At 41.8% G+C, this 22,153-nt stretch overlaps 1 protein-coding gene across 1 annotated transcript in view; it reads left to right on the top strand.

The window, feature by feature from the left end:
- Nucleotides 1–22,153, top strand: part of LOC127658744 (activin receptor type-2A-like) — an 84,242-nt gene that overhangs the window by 46,847 nt on the left and 15,242 nt on the right. Inside the window, exon 6 of the mRNA XM_052148217.1 lies at nucleotides 14,400–14,543. Coding sequence (XP_052004177.1) covers nucleotides 14,400–14,543 — 144 coding nt within the window. The remainder of the gene's footprint in view (nucleotides 1–14,399; nucleotides 14,544–22,153) is intronic.

Here is a 22,153-nt window from a genome sequence, read left to right as displayed (position 1 = left end):
AACAAAGATTAATAAAAACTGAAAAATATATATTTATATATTGTTCATTGTTAGTTCATGATACCTAATGCATTTACTAAAGTTAACAAATGTATCCTTATTCTAAAGTGCTACCCAAACTTCTTCCTTCTTGTTCCACCAAAATAAAAGCTTTCGTCACTCATCGGAAAAAAAAAAACGTTGCTTTGTCGCCGCAAATGTTCATTCTAGTTGAGAATGGCTCATTAGGAATCTCTTGTTTCGATTCAAAATGCTAATCATGGTCTGAAAAGGCCTTAAGCCTCAAATATCCACTTACTGAGAACTGTCCATGTTGAAAATACATTTTCCTTACAGTTTATTTAAAACACTCAAGAGATGTCATCTTTTGAAATAGCAGCAATACTCTTCTTCCTCACAAATCATAATTTGCTTTGCAGGAATGTTACAGTTTACATTTTCACACTGCAGATGTGATATTTTATGAAGAAGATTTATTTTGCAATGCCCTTAGCAGAGACTTAATTGTTAGGGAAATCCCTGATTAATCAGCATAGCTTCTCAGGCTCTTTTGAAATGTTTTGCCCCAAGCCGAGCTTCTTCATTATTTAACAGTTTCGTATGAGGTCCCAAGTCCTAACATGTACCTCCGGAGAGAAAGAGAGAGCACAATGTGCAGTGTACAGTATTAAGTGCTTGGCTTCACTGTGAGGATGTTTAATGTTTTAAGTCCTCAGAAAGGGGTGGCCACTTGGTTAGCTCCACGTTTTACAGCATCTAAGGACAATGGGTCAGCTTCTGTTTCATGTGCAGCCTGTTGCCATAGTTCCATTTCAGATGCTTTTAGTACCGTCCTTTTGACCTGGTTTTATCTTTGTGCAATCAGATTTTCAGCTCTACAAGCTAATTTTATGTACATGATATTGTACTTATTTACATAACAGTGGGATTCAAAAGTGTGATCTTGAAAAAGTCAATGCTTTTGGCTGTGAAAATGCGTATTTTGCTGTATTTTGCATTGTTCAAATTGATAGGAGAGCTAATGAAACTTTTCCACTGCATGTTACGGTTCGACTCGAATCTACTCTACTCGCTTTACTTTTCTGAGTTTACTTTTCCATTACTGTATAGTGCCGCCTCAACGTGGGTGGGATTATAGGCCGATCGTCATAGTTGTGCCTCTACTGCCGTGACATCATCTTAAAGGTGACACTAAACAATAACAAGACCACTAGCTGTTAGCTACTAGCTCATTGTGCTGCATAAAGCAGTTGTTGCATGGTGATTTTACACAAGTGTAACAGTTAAATTGGCCTGGTTGTTTTAGAAGCAAGCATTCCAGTAGCTGGTCAACTAAATAAAGTGAAGTTTTCAAGCAGAGTATAGAGTTTACATTTACGTTTATGCATTTGGCAGACGCTTTTATCCAAAGCAACTTACAGAGCACTTATTACAGGGACAATCCCCCTGGAGCAACCTGGAGTTAAGTGCCTTGCTCAAGGATGCAATGGTGGTGGCTGTGGGGCTCGAACCAGCATCCTTCTGATTACCAGTTATGTGCTTTAAACCACTACACCACCACCACTCCAGGGTTAACGTACCATCCTCCATCATGGACTCCAGCCGTGGCTGAGTCCAGGGCACTCTCCCTCCCATTGCTTGCCGATCTAGATAGCGTCCATTTGGTCGAACCACTTCCACTTTTCCTTGATGGTTCTGTACCGGTAGTCACTTTTAAGTTTTTTTTACTTTTCCCTACACTGTTGGTAGGTCCGGTGGTATCCGTGTCTCAGCTGTGCGGCCAACAGCTGAGACACTTCCTGAAAGACGTTTTCATTTGTCGCTAACGAGAGGAACGTTTGCACCTCATTTATTGACCATGGAATGGTTTTGCGCAGTCATTTCTTTTTACATTTTGAAAGGGTGAACAAATGATACCGCTATCGCTGTAGCTAACTTTAAAACTAGCTGTTCCATGTCGAAAATCCAGTGACACTGGTAGTGACGATTCTATCTGACCAATCAGTGATCTGCAGGGTTTTGACGTCACATTTAGTATCAGCTCGGCTTGCTTGGAACCTCGACCGAGATGGTACTAAAATAGTACAAGTACTATCCACATTGGAACACCCCCAAAAAGCGAGCAGAGTCGAGACGAGTTGTACAGCGCAGTGTTAAATCCCCATATTTTATTTTCAAAGTTCTTTAATTTTGTTAAGAGGAGGAGGGCAGGGCCGGGCCAGCACCCATTTGGTCTAATCAGCCGAGTAGAGGGAGAAGGCCGAGCCGAATGCGGCAGTTCGGGAGAGAGAGAGCCAGCCACCGAGTGTGTGTGTTTATGTTTGTGTTTTTTGTTTAAGTTTTCATTAAAATATTACTTTGACTGTTCAGCCGGGTCCCGCCTCCTCCTTGCCCATCCTTTATTCTGTTACGCATTTCAAATTAGATTATGAACATAACGATTTGAGTGAAAAGTTTAAAATTTTAAATGTACATGATTCTTTTTTATTTCTTAGTATTTGTTACCCCTTTTGCTTTAATGAAAGGATGTTTATTTGCATACATAAATTAGATTTGTATTCCAGATTTACTATGTGGTCTGTATGTAGACCTTTGAACCTTATTGTATACATGGGTATTTCCTTATGGCATATCATTTAAAGATAACTTCATATATGATTACTGCTTCATCACAGTGTATTTTGGAATGTTGAAAGTGACTGGAAATTGAGGAAATTCAGATCGATATAGGGTCACAACCTTCCCATGAGCACCAGAGAATGTCTGGAGCAGGCTGTAATTTGTTCTTACACGCACTGCTATCAGAGCTGTAGTGATTTAATTTATCCCCCTTTTTCTTAAAACACTTTCTGCTGTTTTTTCTTTTTCTGGAATGTTCCAAGTTCTCAGTTTTATTTTTATGAGGATTCGCAGTATCTTGTAGAAGCCTGGCAGTTGCTGAAACATGCAAATTTGGCCTTGGGTGCAAGCGGCAACCATTGAGTTGTGTCCTTGGGGAATGGGGCTGGGTATTTATACAGATTTCCTGATTCAATTCGATTCCAATTCACAAGCTCTCAATTCGATTCATTTTTCGATTTAATATTAATTCATGTGGGTTTATTTCAGTTATAATGAACCTTTTGCTTACATATAAAAGAAATTATCTCCCAACTAATGCTGTTAATTATACATGGGACATTTTAACTAGGTACATTAGGAAAATGTTAACATTTCACATTTTGGCTTTTGAAAAATTTACAAATAATGTATTAAATCAATAAATAAGATATTATATTTCATATATTATTTTTGTTACATATTTATTGTTCAATTGCAAAATGTGTACTATTTACAAGTATTTACATTGATTTGTTGAACACGTGCTAAAACCGGTACTGTCTCTTTAGCAACAAAAAACATTTCTGTAAACAGTGCCTTTAAATGAGCGCATGTTAACAAGAGAGGACACTAATAGCTTCATCTCATCTGTGCAATGCATGATTAGATTAAAACAATTAAATGTTGTTTTTGATCAACAAATGACATTTAAGATCAGAAAGGTATTAAAAGAGACCGTATTCAGTGACAAATGGGTTGCGTGGATCTCATCTTAGACACACATTACATGGAACAACTTTTACTCTCAACACACTGTGAAAGGATCTCGCTGCTGAACACATCACAACTAAACTACACAATTACTGGTGAGTGAAATGTAAACATTTACCAGCCAGCATAGCGCAAAATTTGGTTGCAAATGGGAGTGATTTCCCCTCATTGTAGTTGAGGGTTGCTCATTCAGTGAAAGATTTACAGATTTAAGAATCAATATTAAGATCATTCAAATGAAGATTGCTATTAATCGGAAAAACTTTTATTTTTACCCACCCCTATTGGGGAAGCAGATTAATTATTTGCAGTTACATTCACTTACATAAATTGAATATCACACACACTCAAAAAAAACAAAAAAACATTTTCCAGGTTGTTCAGTTTACTTAATTAAAATGAACTAAAGCAACACAATTCTAAAACATTTTGTCTTAACTTTATTTCATCACGATCTATACAATTGCATTTGTAAATCTGAAGTTTACTTAATCAATTTGAGTTAGGACTACATGAATACTTTTTGTAGCATTGATGAAACTGGGCAGGGGATTTCCATTTCCCAGCGTGCTTTGCAGGGGACTGGTTGGGGTGAACAAATGGTGAAACTAAGTGCTATTTTATGCATTTTTGTGTAAGATAAGAATATGATGAGATTTATTCATGTTTAATGTTGTGTTATACTAGCATTTAAAAGGATTCTTTGAGAGTTTTTGGAGTTACCACTGTGGTGAAGATTGGCACTTGTTCTTAGTTTGTGTGTGGACTCTCACTTTCAGTGAAGTTTGATTTGAGTGCTACTTAGTTCTATAGGCAGTTGCTATCAAACTGACATTGCAACAGTTTCACTGTCGTTACACTTGTTCACCTGGCATATACTAATGATTAATAAAATGTACTTAGTTGGACCAACTTTACAACTAATTAATTAATTAGATCTTATCTAGTTGTTCTGTCAAAATGAATTTAAGTGTACAACTTGAACTACAACAAAACAGTTAAAACCAATTATTTTTTGTTGGAAAATTTGTATTTAATTGCATGGAACAGTTTTCCTCAATTTAATTAAGTTCAGTGAACTACTTTTTGTGTGCACAAGCAAACATTTTCCAACATAAGGCAAGTAAGGCCCACACCTGCACCAGTATATTAAATTGTTTAAAACTTAAAGGGGAAAAGTGTTATTTCTGTGCATCTAGTGGCACTAAATGGAATTGCTAAAAATAATGACTTTAATGACAAATAATGACAATTTTCCCAAACATATCACATCATCTTTAAAAATTTGTAGTCTTTAAAAAAAACATTTCTACCTTTTGTCTTGACTTTAGTTTACTGGATTAACCTGTAGTTTACTTTGTTGGAGAGCAATTCGAAGTTCCTACTGGAATAGTTGTTGCACCTATTTTTCCATCTCATAAACATTAAACTAAAACTAACGCTTGGTTTCCTCTTTCCTTCCTCAACTAGCACGCCTTTCATATAATGGTAGAGGTAAGAGAAGCCTAATTCATTCAACTTTTATTTTATTTTTTTCCAAAATTCTGTTATAAAATTCTGTTATACCATATTTTAAAACCTTTTTTCATTGCTCTCAAAAGCACCCCTTTATTTTCGTGAAGCACAACTTTTAATCAAAATCCCTCTGATTTTATTTTGCGTTTATCCCTGCACATTGCCTCATCAATCTGTGATGTTCTGACTTTCAGTGCACGGATAAAAAATTAAATCCTCTCCGTTTCAGGGGATTCCCTGACTTGCATGGTAAAGAAAAGGTGATACTGCGGTTAAGATTGCACGTCTCCAAGCATGCAGAAAATGTGTGCAAAGATGAATGTTATGAATGTGTAAATGGGGAATATCTTAAGTGCTTTTATTGTACATAAAGTATGACATATTTGCAGTCATATTGAAAGATTCATGGCACACTGTGTCATGTTGTGTTAGTGTCACCCCTTGGATGCTTTCTGGTTCTGCAGACACAAAATACACCATAATATGTTTGACCTGTAATAATATGATTGCAGTTACATCAAAACACATTTGGTCATCATACACAAACATTAATCCTTTCCTTTCATAGCTGAAATAAATGCACACGCAACATTTTGCCATAAGCTTAGCACAATGTCTAAATGTGTAAAGGCAAGCTGACACTTCAACAGGTCTGTGCTTATATCTGCTCTAGTGAAATTGATTATGCACTTTATGTGTGTCCGTGTGGCACTGATTTACCAAACCATGTGGAAGGTTTGGTCAGAGAAGTAAAGCTCTTAAAACCGGAATGAAAAACATGATTTATTTATTTTTTGGGCATGAGATTATTCCCTAATGAGCTCTGAGCTGTTTTTACATTTGCATGAATATGCTTCTCAGCAGATGTTCTACTGTAAGTTTTATATATATATATATATATATATATATATATATATATATATATATATATATATATATATACACACACAGTGGGTACGGAAAGTATTCAGACCCCTTAAATTTTTCACTCTTTGTTATATTGCAGCCATTTGCTAAAATCATTTAAGTTCATTTTTGTTCCTCATTATTGTACACACAGCACCCCATATTGACAGAAAAACACAGAATTGTTGACATTTTTGCACATTTATTAAAAAAGAAAAACTGAAATATCACATGGTCCTAAGTATTCAGACCCTTTGTTCAGTATTTAGTAGAAGCACCCTTTTGATCTAATACAGCCATGAGTCTTTTTGGGAAAGATGCAACAAGTTTTTCACATCTGGATTTGGGTATCCTCTGCCATTCCTCCTTGCAGATCCTCTCCAGTTCTGTCAGGTTGGATGGTAAATGTTGGTGGACAGCCATTTTCAGGTCTCTCCAGAGATGCTCAATTGGGTTTAAGTCAGGGCTCTGGCTGGGCCATTCAAGAACAGTCACAACAGTTGTTGTGAAGCCACTCCTTCGTTATTTTAGCGGTGTGCTTAGGGTCATTGTCTTGTTGGAAGATGAACCTTTCGGCCCAGTCTGAGGTCCAGAGCACTCTGGAGAAGGTTTTCGTCCAGGATATCCCTGTACTTGGCCGCATTCATCTTTCCCTCGATTGCAACCAGTCGTCCTGTCCCTGCAGCTGAAAAACACCCCCACAGCATGATGCTGCCACCACCATGCTTCACTGTTGAGACTGTATTGGACAGGTGATGAGCAGTGCCTGGTTTTCTCCACACATACAGCTTAGAATTAAGGCCAAAAAGTTCTATCTTGGTCTCATCAGACCAGAGAATCTTATTTATCACCATCTTGGAGTCCTTCAGGTGTTTTTTAGCAAACTCCATGTGGGCTTTCATGTGTCTTGCACTGAGGAGAGGCTTCCGTCGGGCCACTCTGCCATAAAGCCCCGACTGGTGGATGGCTGCAGTGATGGTTGACTTACTACAACTTTCTCCCATCCCCCGACTGCATCTCTGGAGCTCAGCCACAGTGATCTTTGGGTTCTTCTTTACCTCTCTCACCAAGGCTCTTCTCCCCCGATAGCTCAGTTTGGCTGGACGGCCAGCTCTAGGAAGGGTTCTGGTCATCCCAAACGTCTTCCATTTAAGGATTATGGAGGCCACTGTGCTCTTATGAACCTTAAGGGCAGCAGAAATTTTTTTGTAACCTTGGCCAGATCTGTGCCTTGCCACAATTCTGTCTCTGAGCCCTTCAGGCAGTTCCTTTGACCTCATGATTCTCATTTACTCTGACATGCACTGTGAGCTGTAAGGTCTTATATAGACAGGTGTGTGGCTTTCCTAATCAAGTCCAATCAGTATAATCAAACACAGCTGGACTCAATTGAAGGTGTAGAACCATCTCAAGGATGATCAGAAGAAATGGAGTTAAATATATGAGTGTCACAGCAAAGGGTCTGAATACTTAGGACCATGTGATATTTCAGTTTTTCTTTTTTAATAAATGTGCAAAAATGTCAACAATTCTGTGTTTTTCTGTCAATATGGGGTGCTGTGTGTACAATAATGAGGAAAAAAAATGTACTTAAATGATTTTAGCAAATGGCTGCAATATAACAAAGAGTAAATTTAAGGGGGTCTGAATACTTTCCGTACCCACTTTATATATACAACAGCACATATAAAACATGCCTTGCTAGTTTTAAAAGGGGTTGTGTAATTTTTCATGCTCTTTTGAAATTAGTGTTTATGTTGACATACAGATTCTGTAATTTATAGAATTTAAAATTCACTTTCCGGATTACCCAGACCATTTATTGAAACTAAGCTGTAAAATGGATCAAAGATGGCCAAAAAAGAGTCTATTGCATTTAACCAGTTATGACTGTCTTTGGTCCAGGAATCCTTATCTAAATTGAACTTCTACGGGAAAAAGACATTACCCCTTTAAAACTTTTTTAAAATCGCTTAGTGTTCCTAGAGGTTGATTTGAAAAGTAATGTTGGCCAGCCCAAGACCAGATTTAAGAAATCAGCAGTTATTCAGTGTTTGTGGAGCCAGATATTGTAGATATTTAGTCTAGATTTAATACATAACATCCCATAGGTGCTTTTTTCCATCTGTGTTACAGTGCAGATGGAATACACTCAGGCACTAAGATGTTCTTTTAGTTGTGTTAGGATTTATGTAAATTGCTTCCAAATGTAAAAATATTATGTAAAAAAGTCTTCCAAATTAATAATGAGTAGTTACATAATGCACCACCACCCCAAGAGTCGTTTCAATGCCATGTTCAATGAGGTTTATACGACTAGGTAGAGGTGAACATATGTCGGAAATATCCTTTTGCAACCTGGCAACCTCATTGTCTTGGAACGGTGAGAGGTGGTCTCCACAGTGAACTGGGGTGGTTTGATGGCCGTTTTTTTATTCCAACTCCGGACCTAACTCCACCATCTCAAGGACAACCATCGCCAAAGCCACGGGTACCACCTCTCTCCACGGTTTTAGGAGATTCAGGTGGCAAATTTGCCGTGTTCTGCCTCTTTCTGTCCGTATTACCTCATAGTTGACTTCCCCAAGAGCTTGATGCTGGTAATAACATTAGGACCTTATCTCTCTGTGAAAATTCCCGTAGCTGAGAGCCCCTGTTATACAGCCGGGACTGCCGTTCCCGGGCCTGGAGAAAAAATTCTCCTGTGTTAATTGCCCCAATATGTGGAGTTTTGCTCTCAGGTCCAGGTCGAGAACGTATTGAATTTCTTTCTTATTCTTTGAGGGTCCCTCCTCCTAATTTTCCCTTAGAATATCTAGGATGCCTAGAGGCTAGGGAGATAATTTTAAAGAGTGTCTCCGCAACACAGCATGCTGAAATGTTGTGCAGGGTCACCACTTCAGGGTATCCCGTTGCATAATCCACCAAGATTACAACAAAGCTTTGCCCCTGCGCCGTCTGTTCTATTGGCCTGAAGAGGTGCATGGCAATTATTCAGAAAGGAACCTCGATCAACAGAAGAGGGCGCAATGCCGCTTTTGTAGTGGCTGGTGGATTCAGCAACTGATATTCATGACATGCAGCACACCACCTGCGTACAATTCAAAATGCCCGGTCAATAAAAACGAGCCATGAGACAGCTCCGTGTCTTATCGTGCCCTAAATGTCCCACCATTTGGTTGTAATGAGCCTCCTGGAAAATGATTTCCCAGTGGCTTTTCTAAATTAACAACTGGGTTGTATCTGCTTTTGTTTGAGTGTCTTGCATCACTCGATACAACCCATCTTTAATAATTGAAAGGTATGGATAAGAAAGCGAAACACTGGGCTGATACTTTTGACCATCATATACACTCACTTGGTCAAAGGCGTGTCTGAGAGACTTGTCTCTTGTTTGCTCCAGAGGGAAATAGACCCACCCATCGCCGGGAGGTAGAGACAGGAACAATATGGAATGGGAAAGGGGGGAGAGAGAGAAAAAGAACTGCCATCTCCTGGATGCGCCACCAAGTGGTTCTCTGCCTGCTTGATGGCCTTCTCCAGCGATGCTGGACAGTGGCACTGGATCCACTCCGCCATTCCCTTTGGCAGATGGTCAACGAACTGCTCCAGCACCACCAGGTTGACGACTCCATCGGTGTCACAGTCCTCAGCCAGCAACCACCTCCGACCGGCGTCACAGAGCTGTTGGGTAAAGTCAAATGGGTTGCCGGACTCCCCGATGTCAGCACCCAGAAACGCTCATGGTACTATTCGCTGTTACAGCTAACCCGTTGTAGGGTGGCTCATTTCAGGTCAGAGTACTCCAGCAGACTCACGAGAGGTAGCTGTTGTGCTGCAAGCTGAGCCTCCCCAGACAACAGCGACAACAGATGGAATGCCCACTGTGCTTGGGACCACCTGACTCCTCTGCGGCATGTTCGAACATTTCTATAAAGGCTTCGGGGTCGTCTTGTGGTCCCATTTTATTCAATGTGATTTGAGGCACAGCAGACATGGTCGGGTCTCTGCTTGAGTAACCCCCTGTTGCAGTAAGCTCCAGAACACCTGTCTGTCCTCCGTCTGCTCTTGCATCATGACCTGGAACCATTGTTCTTGTTCCGTCCACAACTACAGGAGGGCCTGATGTTGATCTGGTGGATGCCAGTGAGGATTTGTGTGATCTCGGCCAGTCTTAAACACTCACTCTCCACAGATTGGCACTCGATCAAACCCCTGTCTCCACAGTTATGTTGTAAAATTTATATGAAATATTAAACATTCTGCACTTATTTCTAAGTCACTTATTAAATAACCAAATTTGTGACAGGTCTGATTTACATGCTTTCATTTGTATGAACATATTGCATTCACCTTACCCCTAAAACGTGTCTTTGTTTAAAAAACAATTAATATACTATTTGCTTATTGCTAGGTTTAAATTACCTTTTTTAATTTGTATCATTTTAATGTGGACTCAGACATTTGAATCCCACTGTATATTTACTTTTGATGAACTTGGGTTAACTTGAACTTGACTGAACTTGGTTGAACTTTCTCTTAATTAATTTACCTTTAAATTATGACACTTCGTACGTGTAAGAAGACTCCTCACTGGTTTCTCCCATGCAAAACAAACGTTCAGTGGACTTTTTCCTCTAGTCTCTTTATTTTCAGACATTGAACAACACAAACAAATCCTGTAACCCATGCACTGACATACTATATCTGCAACAGATGTCTGTTAGACAGATATCCTTCTAAAATTACCTGCAAACAACTGTAGCCTATTCTTTATTTCAAACTGGAATGCTTTAAAAATGTTAGTCTGTGCCTGTGTGCATGACTTGTTCCCCAGGGGAAAATACTACCCTGAAGACCTATTGTCATCATGTTTACGACTTGTGTCTACTAAGTAAGTGACGTTTGAGCAAATGGAAAATTAAACATGACCTTGAACCATGTGTGTGTTTGTGTGTGAGGTCAGGGTGTGGGTTGTTTTCTTTACATTCCCCTGAGGAACTCAGTCCCTCTCATACCTTCTCGTACCTTTATCCTCTCTCATTACATGCTAGCTTTCAGGCTTTGTGTAACAGCCAAGCAATGGCATCTCCAAAGCACTCTTTTCTCACCTGCGTCCTGACCTTTTCCTGTTTTTTTTCTCTGCATGATGGATTTTCTATCCTTTAGTCTCGTCGTCTCCTTCCCACAGTCATGAGATGTGCTTTTCTCTGAAATGTGCTTTCATAAGGACTTGGGAGAAGATAGTGAACAACCCAGATCCATATGCTAAGGAGTCTCAGCTCAGAACAATTGGTGCCTTCCCAAATATTTGATTTTTGAAAATGTAGGCCACGTAGAAGAACGTAGCTGTTCTGCCTTGTTCTACATTTGCCTGAACTCCAAACCACAATCCAGCAGGTGCTCTGTGGACAGTCTTTCATCACCTTGTCTACTTATTGTGCGTTTGTTAAAAAAGGAGGCCAAATGGAGCTGTTTTTCCCTATACAAGCACTTAAGACTAACAAAGGGATGTAGGTTGCCTGGGCAATTTTGGCCGAATCTCATGAAATATGTTATGAAATGTATGAATATATATGAATTATATCTCATGAAGAACATGTTCGTGTCATATTTCACCACAGAATCAAAAGAAAGAAATAAGAATTTATATTTTACTTAAAGACCATGATGATATTGTGAATTTGTGACATTATTTTCATGACAGTTAAGACCCCCCCAACACACACACACAAACACACACACATTATCATTACTGTAATGCAAAATAATAATAATAATAATTTCTTCTATCAAAAAACCACACAAAAATAAACAAAAAAACATTATGTACATGTATTTAAATTTAAAAAAACTTATACATCATGGTAGTATTTGTAGTACTGCCTTTTTAATTTTTGTTTTATTTTAATAAATCATCATTGCATTGCAGTCAAAAATTACTGAATTGCAGTAATGAGAATTATCATTTTGAATAATATGAATTCCAAAAAAAAGTGATATAGTTAATGAGCACATCTGAGAAAATATGCTTAGTTATCATGAAAATCATGTCACAATTCAAAAATATTATATTAGCAAAAACAAATAGGCTTAATTTTCTTTATCATAATACATTTTCTTATTTATATTTTTTCTTTATTGATTTTGCCAAAATCAAATCTTCGCCAGTACAGTGACAGGGGTTGGAAGCATGCCTACAGGTGCTGAATCTCTTTCACCGATTCACTTGAATAACAGGGATTTGTTTATTTGATAAGCAGGAAACAGTCTATTTTGTTTTGCTGACAATGGCTAATTTGTCAGAAAAGGTCATGTTGGGTGTAGATGGGGTTTGAGCACACACTCCTACATTTAGTTGAACTGCTTTCTGCTTACGCAAAGCATGTTCAGAAAGGTTACTGTGTTTGTCATTTGGACAGAAAACAATATACAGTACTCTATCATGGTATACATCTTTAAAGGTTTCATCCAGCCATTGTGGAGTTAGGTCTCTGCACTGTAAAGACCCAGCTCTCAAATGCCAGGGCACTTTACAGTCCTCACAAACTGGGTCAGCTGCTTATCAATTTATGTCCATTTACAGAAGCTGTGGATTATTTTAAACAAACTCTGAACTGCAACTCCCATAAGCCCCTTCTGTCCAAGCTTTATGCAGCTCAGCCACAGGGTATGGTCTACCTTTATCCCACTTAACACAACACTTTTGTCATTCATATGCCCATATGACAACGCAATTAAAAGCCAGTTGTATTTACATGTGTTTGTCTTGTGCTGTACCTGTTACAATAGTATTGTCAATATTAGAGTGAGGTTCCTGTTCCAGCCTCAATGTTTGCATGGTTATAATCCAGCATTTTACTATCCTGTTGCAAAGCACAGCATTTCTACCCTTGAGCAGTTCTTCTGCTGAGTTTTTGATTGTATGCTATGATCTGGTCACTTCTCCCCTCCTATAACAGTGGCTGCATTCCTTTAGGGAAGTGTTCATCCTTATGCCTATAATGTAAAAAACAGTAAAGTTGGTGGTCACAATAGATTTCTTTAGACCAACTTTATTATATGTGGTTGAGAATAAATTGAAAAAGTAACATCTACCTGTACTCCAGTTTCGTACAAAATTATAAGCAATTCAGCTTCTCTTCTGAACTGAAGTGTGTGTTCTTTTAAAGGAATAGTTCATCTAAAAATGAAAAATCTGTAATAATTTACTTACCCTCATGTTGTTCCAAACCCACTTGCTGTTATTTTTTCTATGGAACACAAAAGTAGACATTTTCGAAGAATATTTACATAGCTCTTGCCATAACTCAACAGTTCACCGTGACAATGTCAACATTCAAAATGGACAAACTCTCTAAAACTCCCACACACACCATAAAAGTGTAATATATATATATTAGGGCTGGGCAATATGGCAAAAAATATTATCCCAATATTATTATTGCGTTTCCACTGACGTGGAAGAAATCCGCACAAATCCACTCCCAACGCTAGGGAACTGCTTGCCCAGCACTGCTGTCAATTTTACAATCCACCTCGCGAGCTTGACGCTCGGAATTGAAAGCGCTCGCTCACAATCGTTCAGCACGCGCCATTGGAAACATACGACAAGAAAGGTAAACTGCTAGTGTTTTTAGCAACATACATGTCTAGATGTAGAACACAGGCTAAATATAGAAAATTTCTCAAAAGCTTATCGTCGATATCGTGGAGTTTTTTTGTTAAGGCAAGAGGTCAACCTGTGGCATTTAGATTCTTCATTTGTCAACCAACTTTATAACCATACATTGGTCAAAGTTCAAAGTTTGTGTGAAAGGCAAAAATTCTGTGCATGTGCTTATGTACCCATTCTCCTGTGTTTGCATGGATATGAATTGAAGTGAGCACAAAATAAAATGGGGATCAAAAGTTTCACCAGTGATCAACAGAAGTTGATCTTGTTTCTGATGCTCAGATGTTCTTATTGCTGTAATTTAGTCTGTAGTTTAGAATATATGTAAAGTATGTATTGTCATTTGATATGTACTGTATATTTTAGTAATAAATGCAAGCAGTTTCCACTTTCAAGCTGGTATGCTATGTATATAGAGAATCATTCGTTTTTCAATAATGGTCACTTTGAAAGGTCCTTCAGATTTATCTGTTATACACACATCCTATTGGAATGCCTTTATTGTGTTTGATTAAATCACTCTAATGACCTTGCATAGGGTGTTCCAAATCAGTTTGTACCACAGCCAGCATGTTATTTAGATAGTCGCTATGGAGCCTCGGTTGAAAATGATGGTCACCACTGTGAAGTCTATAGCAGATTTTTCAACAACATGTCTGCTCTAATCCCTAAAAGGCTTTGTTTATACCCTTTATTATTTATTGCCTTTCAGGACCCTGGACCCATGCCACCATCTCCCACCTTGGTCCAGAAGCCACTGCAGTTGTTGGAAATCAAAGCTAGGGGGCGGTTTGGCTGTGTGTGGAAGGCTAAGCTGCTCAATGACTATGTGGCAGTGAAGATCTTCCCCATTCAGGTACCACATGGACCCAAGGCCAGAGAATCTGCTCAAGCTAAAGCTGCTGAGTTAATTTAACCAGCTTAATCAATTACACTGCCAGTGGAGCTGAGCCATATATCAGCCTGTGAACCCATAGAACCCATTAGGTGGATTCACATTTACATGGACCACAGCAGTTATTGCACGTGCAGTGTTCACAAAAAAATGTGTTTAAAAAAATTAACAGCAAAGATGTTATTGTGGTATGAAGCTAATGACTTCAAAACGTAAAGCTCAAATAGTGTGCGTCTTCCTAACAAAAGTCAGTATCCCTTATTGACCAGAGTGAGTTTGGTGGGAGTTCAGTAGTTTAATGAAATTATTCACCTCATTCACCAATCACTTTATAGATTTGTATACTTACAACTGTTTCACACTGCATGCCATGGCAGTGCGTGTGAAAAACTGCAGCATAAAGGCCATATTTCAGTTGTCCACATTACTGATTGTTCCACGCTAACAGTATGTTTGATGCAAATTTCGTCATCAGCACAGTCTGTGCAGACTGACTATGTGCAACCCAGATTTTCTTGACACATGGACACGGTCCTCAACTGTGCGCATCCTCATCACATGCACCTGCTATTTACTGTGCTGAAAGACTATCACAAAGAAGTTGTACTGGGCATGCATCTAACGTGTTCGTATTCGCTTGCGGTCAGGAAGATATACTTTGAATGGCAACGTGGTCAACAAGGCATGATCTGATCCAGAATGCACAAAAACAAAGTAAGTGCAAAGTAAAGCCCAGGCCTTAATTAAAACAGCAGGCTCATTGGCTCAATGGCAGATTTTTGGGTTCTCTGAACGACTGTTTTGATAAATGTCCTCAGTAACTTTGCTTTTTTTAGTCAATGTGAATTTGTTTGTTCACTAAATGCAAAAGTTCTTGTTGAGAGAACTACTCATTTCTTGATCAGCCAATTATCATTTCACAACTTTCATTTTTTCACAATCACACAACAATTGACTAACATTGGCAACGGAAAACAACAAAAACTGCATAAATAACATCAGCAAACAACAAAAAATTTGCCTTTGACACTAAACACATAATTTATTTATGCTGCAATGCATGCTGGGAACTCGCAGATAAGCAACATTGTTCGATATGAAACTGTTCGTTCAGACAACTCTGTTAGACTAGTTGGGACAACATTTGGCGAAAATTGTTGATCTAACATGTGTTTTTATATAGATGCAATAGTAAATAACATTTTGAGTTTCTGTGACTCAAAAACCCTCATAAGCAGGACATAATCATTTTATAATCTAATTTACTTGAGGAGGACTGCATTTACATTCAAATTATAATTAATTTATTATGTACAGAACCTAAACCTCAAATTTCAGGATATAAACTGCTTAAATTAATAGTTCACCCAAAAATGAAAATTCTCTCATCATTTACTCACTCTTATGCCATCCCATATATGTGTGATTTCTTTCTTCAGCAGAACACAAATGAAGAATTTTTCAACTCATTTGGTCCATTCAATGCAAGTGAATAGGTGCCAAAATTTTGATGCTGCAAAAATGACACGTCAACATAAAAGTAATCCATATGAATCCAGTGGTTAAATCAATGTCTCCAGAAGGGATTTCATAGGTGTGGGTGAGAAACAGATCAATATTTAAGTCCATTTTTACTATAAATTATCCTCCCTGCTCATGCTGTCCAAGTCTTTTCGGAATGATCATATTTACAAGTTGAGCGCACATGAACGCCACCACAAAGTCATAATTACGAGAGGGAAACTCAGGATTTCCTTTGAGCTCAGACTTTCTGATTTGGGGGCATGTCAATTTAAGAGTCGTGGCGGAATCAAATTGTTATTGGTAATAATTCTGTTTTGCTTGTGGATTTTGACCGTGCAGTTTAAGGTATTCAGTCTGTATGCATTTATACTGTTAATAAAGAATAACAATAAAGCTTGCCTTAAAATAAGACACATTTTAGCTTGTTTATGCAGGTTTGTGCAATAAAACTACATGTTCCATCATTATATGTAGCCGCACAAGAATGATAAACTAGATCGATAAAGCATTAATTACACACCTAATGTGCGGCTTTCACTTCATTTTGTTGCATTCGTGCTGAAAATGCTTCTTAGCTTCAGTATGAGAAAAATACATAAATAAGAAATTGCAATATGGGTCCATTCTTTCCAATTAAACTCACTTGAACACACATGACATCGTATGTACGATCTCCGACCTCGGAAGCACAAACTTCCCTGGAGGACTTGAATGTAACGTCAATCAGGCTTCACTTTCACATTCTTCTTCTTGTGTTTTTGGTGAATCATATTCTTCTTGCATACTATTGGACAGGAAGAAGAATTTTAAACAACTATTTACATAAAAGTGCATTCAGAAATTTGGAGCAATTTAAAGAAAATTACACATGAACCAATTTAATGAATTGTTTTTTTGTGAAGTTTGATCCGAATGGTGTACACTCAAATGAGATGAAGACTGTACTCATAATAGCTTTTTATAAAAAAGTGTTTTATTCTACATGGTGCGGGTCACCTCCTTCAATGTGTTTCACCATGTTGAAATCACATGACCTGCGTTGTTTCATTCAAACTCAAAGAAGAGAATCCTCACGCTCATTGACTGCCATATCTATGTAGATATGCTTGTCTATGCTTATGTAGCACACAGTTTTGTTGTTTGGTGATGCGAAGAGCGAAAAGAATACAGTGGAACCTACTTATTTATTGTGCTTTAGCAGCAGAGATAACTGAAGAACCAGTAGCTGTACTGCCAAAGAAGCATAAAAGGTCTGAAGCAAGAAGACAGAAAGACAAGCAAAGGCAAAAAACTAGAGTAAACATTGGTAATGGTAAGGCACCTACGTCTTCATTAGTTTTGTGCAAAGTAGCTTGGCACAGTGATTGTTGTGGATTTTGTGTAGTGTGTAGGAATGTGTCAACAATTAGGTTAATTTTACGCTAAGCAGTTCTCTAATAAAGGTAATAACTGTCTTTATTAGATAACATGAAATGTAGACAGTCTCTAAAGATTATTGATATGAGGGACAATAATGATGTATCCTTAACAGTAGAAGGATGTTCACTTTATTTCTGACGTTTGTTTTTAGGCACAGCAATTATATTATAGTAGTAATAAATAACTGTGAAATAGCTCAAGGACGGGACGGAAACAAACGTCAACTTAAGGGGTAAGTTTTTAATTCTTAAGTTTTTTTTTATAACACATCAGAGACAGTCTTCCTTGGTTCTCTCCCTCATGCTCCGTCGCTCCTGCCCTTTTATGCCGCTCTCCTCACGTTACTGAAATTAGACACAGGTGTTAGTTATCATTTAGCTCAGGTGTGAGTGCCCTTACCGCTTTTCTCTCCCGGACGGGCGCTTGACCACGCCCCCGCTGCCACATACCCCCACCGCCCGACTCAGGCCGGGGCGTCATCCGGCCTGCCTACCACTCCCCCCCATTCCTGGAGAGGAAGTCAGCGGCAGCCATCTGCACCCCGGTCTGTGGACCACCTTGAACTTAAAAGGCTGGAGGGCCAGATACCAACGGGTGATCCGGGCGTTAGTGTCTTTCATGCGGTGGAGCCACTGCAGTGGGGCATGATCCGAGCAGAGGGTGAAGGCCCGCCCCAGCAGATAGTATCGGAGGGTGAGAACCGCCCACTTGATGGCCAGACACTCCTTCTCCACGGTGCTGTACTTAGTCTCCCTCAAGGAGAGCTTCCGGCTAATGTACAGCACCGGGCTCCTCTCCCTCCACCACCTGCGAGAGTACGGCCCCCAGCCCTCTGTCTGAAGCGTCCGTCTGCAAAACAAAAGGGAGAGAGAAGTCAGGTGCATGCAAAAGCGGCCCCCACAAAGTGCAGCTTTAATGTCTGTAAACGCCTGTTGGCACTGCTCCGACCACTGGACCGGATCCGAGCTCCCTTTTTAGTAAGGTCAGTCAGCGGGCTGGTGACATCCGAATAATTAGGAACAAACCGTCTATAATAGCCAGCCAGCCCCAGGAACTGCCTCACCCCCTTTTTGGTCTTGGGTCTAGGGCAAGTCGCAATCGCCGCGGTCTTGTCAATTTGGGGTCGCACCTGGCCATGACCCAAGTGGAACCCCAGATACCGTACCTCCACACGCCCAACCGCGCACTTTTTCGGGTTTGCCGTGAGCCCCGCCCGTCTCAGCGATCTCAGGACGGCCTTCAGATGTTGCAAGTGCCGCTGCCAATCATTGCTATAAATGATGATATCATCTAGATACGCAGCGGCGTAAGCAGTATGCGGTCTGAGGATCCTATCCATGAGGCGCTGAAACGTGGCTGGTGCCCCGAACAAACCGAAAGGAAGCGTCACGAATTGGTGTAATCCGAACGGCGTGGTGAAGGCCGTTTTTTCACGGGATATTGGTGTCAAGGGGATCTGCCAATAACCCTTCGTTAGATCCAAGGTCGAATAAAACCGAGCAGAACCTAACCGATCGAGCAGTTCATCAACACGGGGCATTGGGTACGCATCAAATTTAGACACCGCATTGACTTTTCTATAATCCACACAGAAACGGACAGACCCGGCGCTCTTGGGAACAAGGACGACCGGACTGGACCAATCGCTGTGAGATTCTTCTATTACTCCCATGTCCAGCATCGCGTCCAATTCTTCCCGAACTATTTTTTTTTATGTTCGGGCAAGCGATAAGGGCGGCAACGTACCACTACGCCCGGTTCGGTCTCGATGTGGTGTTGTATGAGGTCTGTACGGCCCGGTAGAGGAGAGAACACGTCCGCAAACTCCTTTTGCAGTTCGGAAACCTCTGCGAGTTGGCGTGGTGAGAGGTGGTCTCCACACAGAACCGGGGTGTTAGGATCGCAGGCTTTGTTTACCTCCGGTCCGAGCTCCGCCTTCTCCGGAACTACCGTTGCCAACGTCACAGAGGCCGCCTCTTCCCTCCACAATTTCAGGAGGTTGAGGTGATATATTTGACGCGCGCCCCTCTATCGGTACGTTTGACTTCATAATCGAGGTCCCCTACTCGTCGTGTGACCTCAAACGGTCCTTGCCACTTGGCGAGTAATTTTGAGCTTGATGTTGGGAGTAATACAAGCACTTTATCTCCCGGTGCAAATTCCCGTAGCTGAGCACCCCTGTCATACAGCCGGCGTTGGCGTTCTTGAGCCTGGAGCAAATTCTCCTGTGTTAATTGCCCCAGCGTGTGGAGTTTTGCTCGAAGATCAAGAACGTATTGAATTTCATTTTTGGCACTAGAAGGTCCCTCCTCCCAAGTTTCACGGATGACGTCGAGGACCCCGCGTGGGCGTCGTCCGTACAGTAGCTCAAATGGGGAAAACCCTGTGGAGGCTTGCGGAACCTCTCGTACTGCGAACAACAGGGGGTCCAGCCACTTATCCCAATTCCTAGCGTCTTCGTGCACGAATTTACGAATCATATTTTTGAGTGTTCTATTAAATCGTTCCACCAGTCCATCCGTCTGAGGGTGGTACACGCTAGTGCGAATCGATTTAATGCCCAATAATTCGTAAAGTTTGCGAAGTGTTCGTGACATAAAAGTAGTGCCTTGGTCGGTGAGGATTTCCTTCGGAACCCCCACCCGGGAGATTATCTTGAAGAGTGCCCCTGCAACACTGCGTGCTGAGATGTTGCTCAGAGGCACTGCTTCCGGATACCGCGTTGCGTAATCCACCAGGACTAACACAAAGCGATGTCCGCGTGACGTCCGTTCTAATGGCCCGACGAGGTCCATTCCAATTCTCTCGAAGGGAACCTCGATCAATGGAAGGGGGCGCAAAGGCGCTTTTGGGGTGGCTGGTGGGTTCACCAGCTGACATTCGCGGCACGCCGCACACCACCTGCGGACGTCGCCGCCAATGCCCGGCCAATAGAAACGGGCTATTAGACGGAAAAGTGTTTTCCGTTCCCCCAGGTGACCGGCCATAGGATTATAGTGAGCCGCCTGGAAAACCATTTCCCGGCGGCTCCGTGGAATCAACAATTGTGTCACCTCCTCCTTTGTTTGAGCGTCCTGCGTCACTCTATACAACCGATCTTTAATAACTGAAAAATACGGATATGAAACGGCGACACCCGGCCGGAGTTGCTGACCATCGATTACTCTCACTTGGTCAAAGGCGTGCTTAAGGGTTTCATCCCGCGACTGCTCCAAGGGAAAATCCCCCTCAAGGAACTCCCTGAGAGGAGGGGTGTCCCCTCGCCCCTTCCCTCGTCACCTGGAGCAGCCGAGGACGGCCCCGGCTCCGCCTCCCCGCCAAAGCATCGCACATCACACATCTCTTTACTTTCATGCAGGACCCATCCGCACAGACTCCCTCTAATACATTTCTAAAATTTGGCCAATCAGTACCCAAGATTAGCGGATGGGTGAGGCGGGAACTAACCGCTGCCTCCACACTATGCTTTTCTCCCGGAATTTAATTGCCAGAGTCACCATGGGATACTTGTGAATATCCCCATGCACACACCTCACCCTCACCCGTTTAGCTGTGCCCAAAGCCCCGGGTTGAACCAAGCGTTGGTGGATGGTGGTCTGATTACAGCCGGTATCCATCAAAGCTTGGTATGTACCCCCCTGGATCCTTACCGGGATCCGGTACGCTCCAGCCCGACCGGGGGCAGCCTGCGGGACATCGGAGACCCGCACCACCGTCCCCACCTCCATCAGCGGACACTGATCCCGGAAGTGGTCCGGGTCCCCGCACCTCCAGCAGACCGGCCCAGGCGCCACGGCCGCACCCGTGCTGGCGGGCGCCACCACCTGAGGAGGAGAGCGACTGAAAGACGGGGAAGGGTTGGGCGGGTTCTCCCACGACCGGGAAGCTGGTCGACTGTATCCTCCACGCCTGCGGGGGGCAGGAACGGGTCCTGGGGAGAGAGCAGAGCGAGAGGGAACAGGGGGGAACAGGGGAAGACACAGGGGAAGGGGAGAGAGAGAGAGAGGGGGAGGGCTCATCTGCCCTCGGGATCGCCGCCAGGTGGTCCTCCGCAAGCTGCACAGCTGCCTCCAGCGACGCCGGGCGGTGGCACTGGACCCATTCCGCCGTTCTCCTGGGCAGTCTTTGCGTAAATTGCTCCAGTACCACCTGATCGATAACTCCCTCGACGTCGCGGTCCCCCGCGAGCAGCCACCGCCGACAAGCGTCCCGGAGCCGTTGAACAAACGCAAACGGGCGGTCGGATTTTTCCAGCTTCATGCTCCGGAAGAGCTGGCGATTCTCTTCCGGGCTCCGACCAACCCGCTGCAGAATGGCCCTCTTCAGGTCAGAATAAGCCAGGAGGCTCGTCGCTGGCAGTTGTTGTGCCGCGAGCTGTGCTTCCCGGACAGGAGAGGAATTAGCCGGGCTGCCCATTGTTCAGGCGGCCAGCCCCAGATTTCAGCCGTCCTCTCAAAGAGGTCGAGGAAGGCCTCAGGATCATCTGCCACCCCCATCTTCTGTAACATGGGCGGGGGCAGCGTAGCGTGGGTGTCCGGGGTCGCGGCTGGGGCTGACGCAGCCTCCTGGCTGAGGAGGCTCCGGATAGCGAGTCGGTCCTCTGCCTGAGCCCACATGACCTCGAAGAA

This window comes from Xyrauchen texanus, chromosome 18 (assembly GCF_025860055.1).
Source record: "Xyrauchen texanus isolate HMW12.3.18 chromosome 18, RBS_HiC_50CHRs, whole genome shotgun sequence".
NCBI classification, from domain to species: domain Eukaryota; kingdom Metazoa; phylum Chordata; class Actinopteri; order Cypriniformes; family Catostomidae; genus Xyrauchen; species Xyrauchen texanus.
This window is presented reverse-complemented; position numbering and strand designations above follow the sequence as displayed.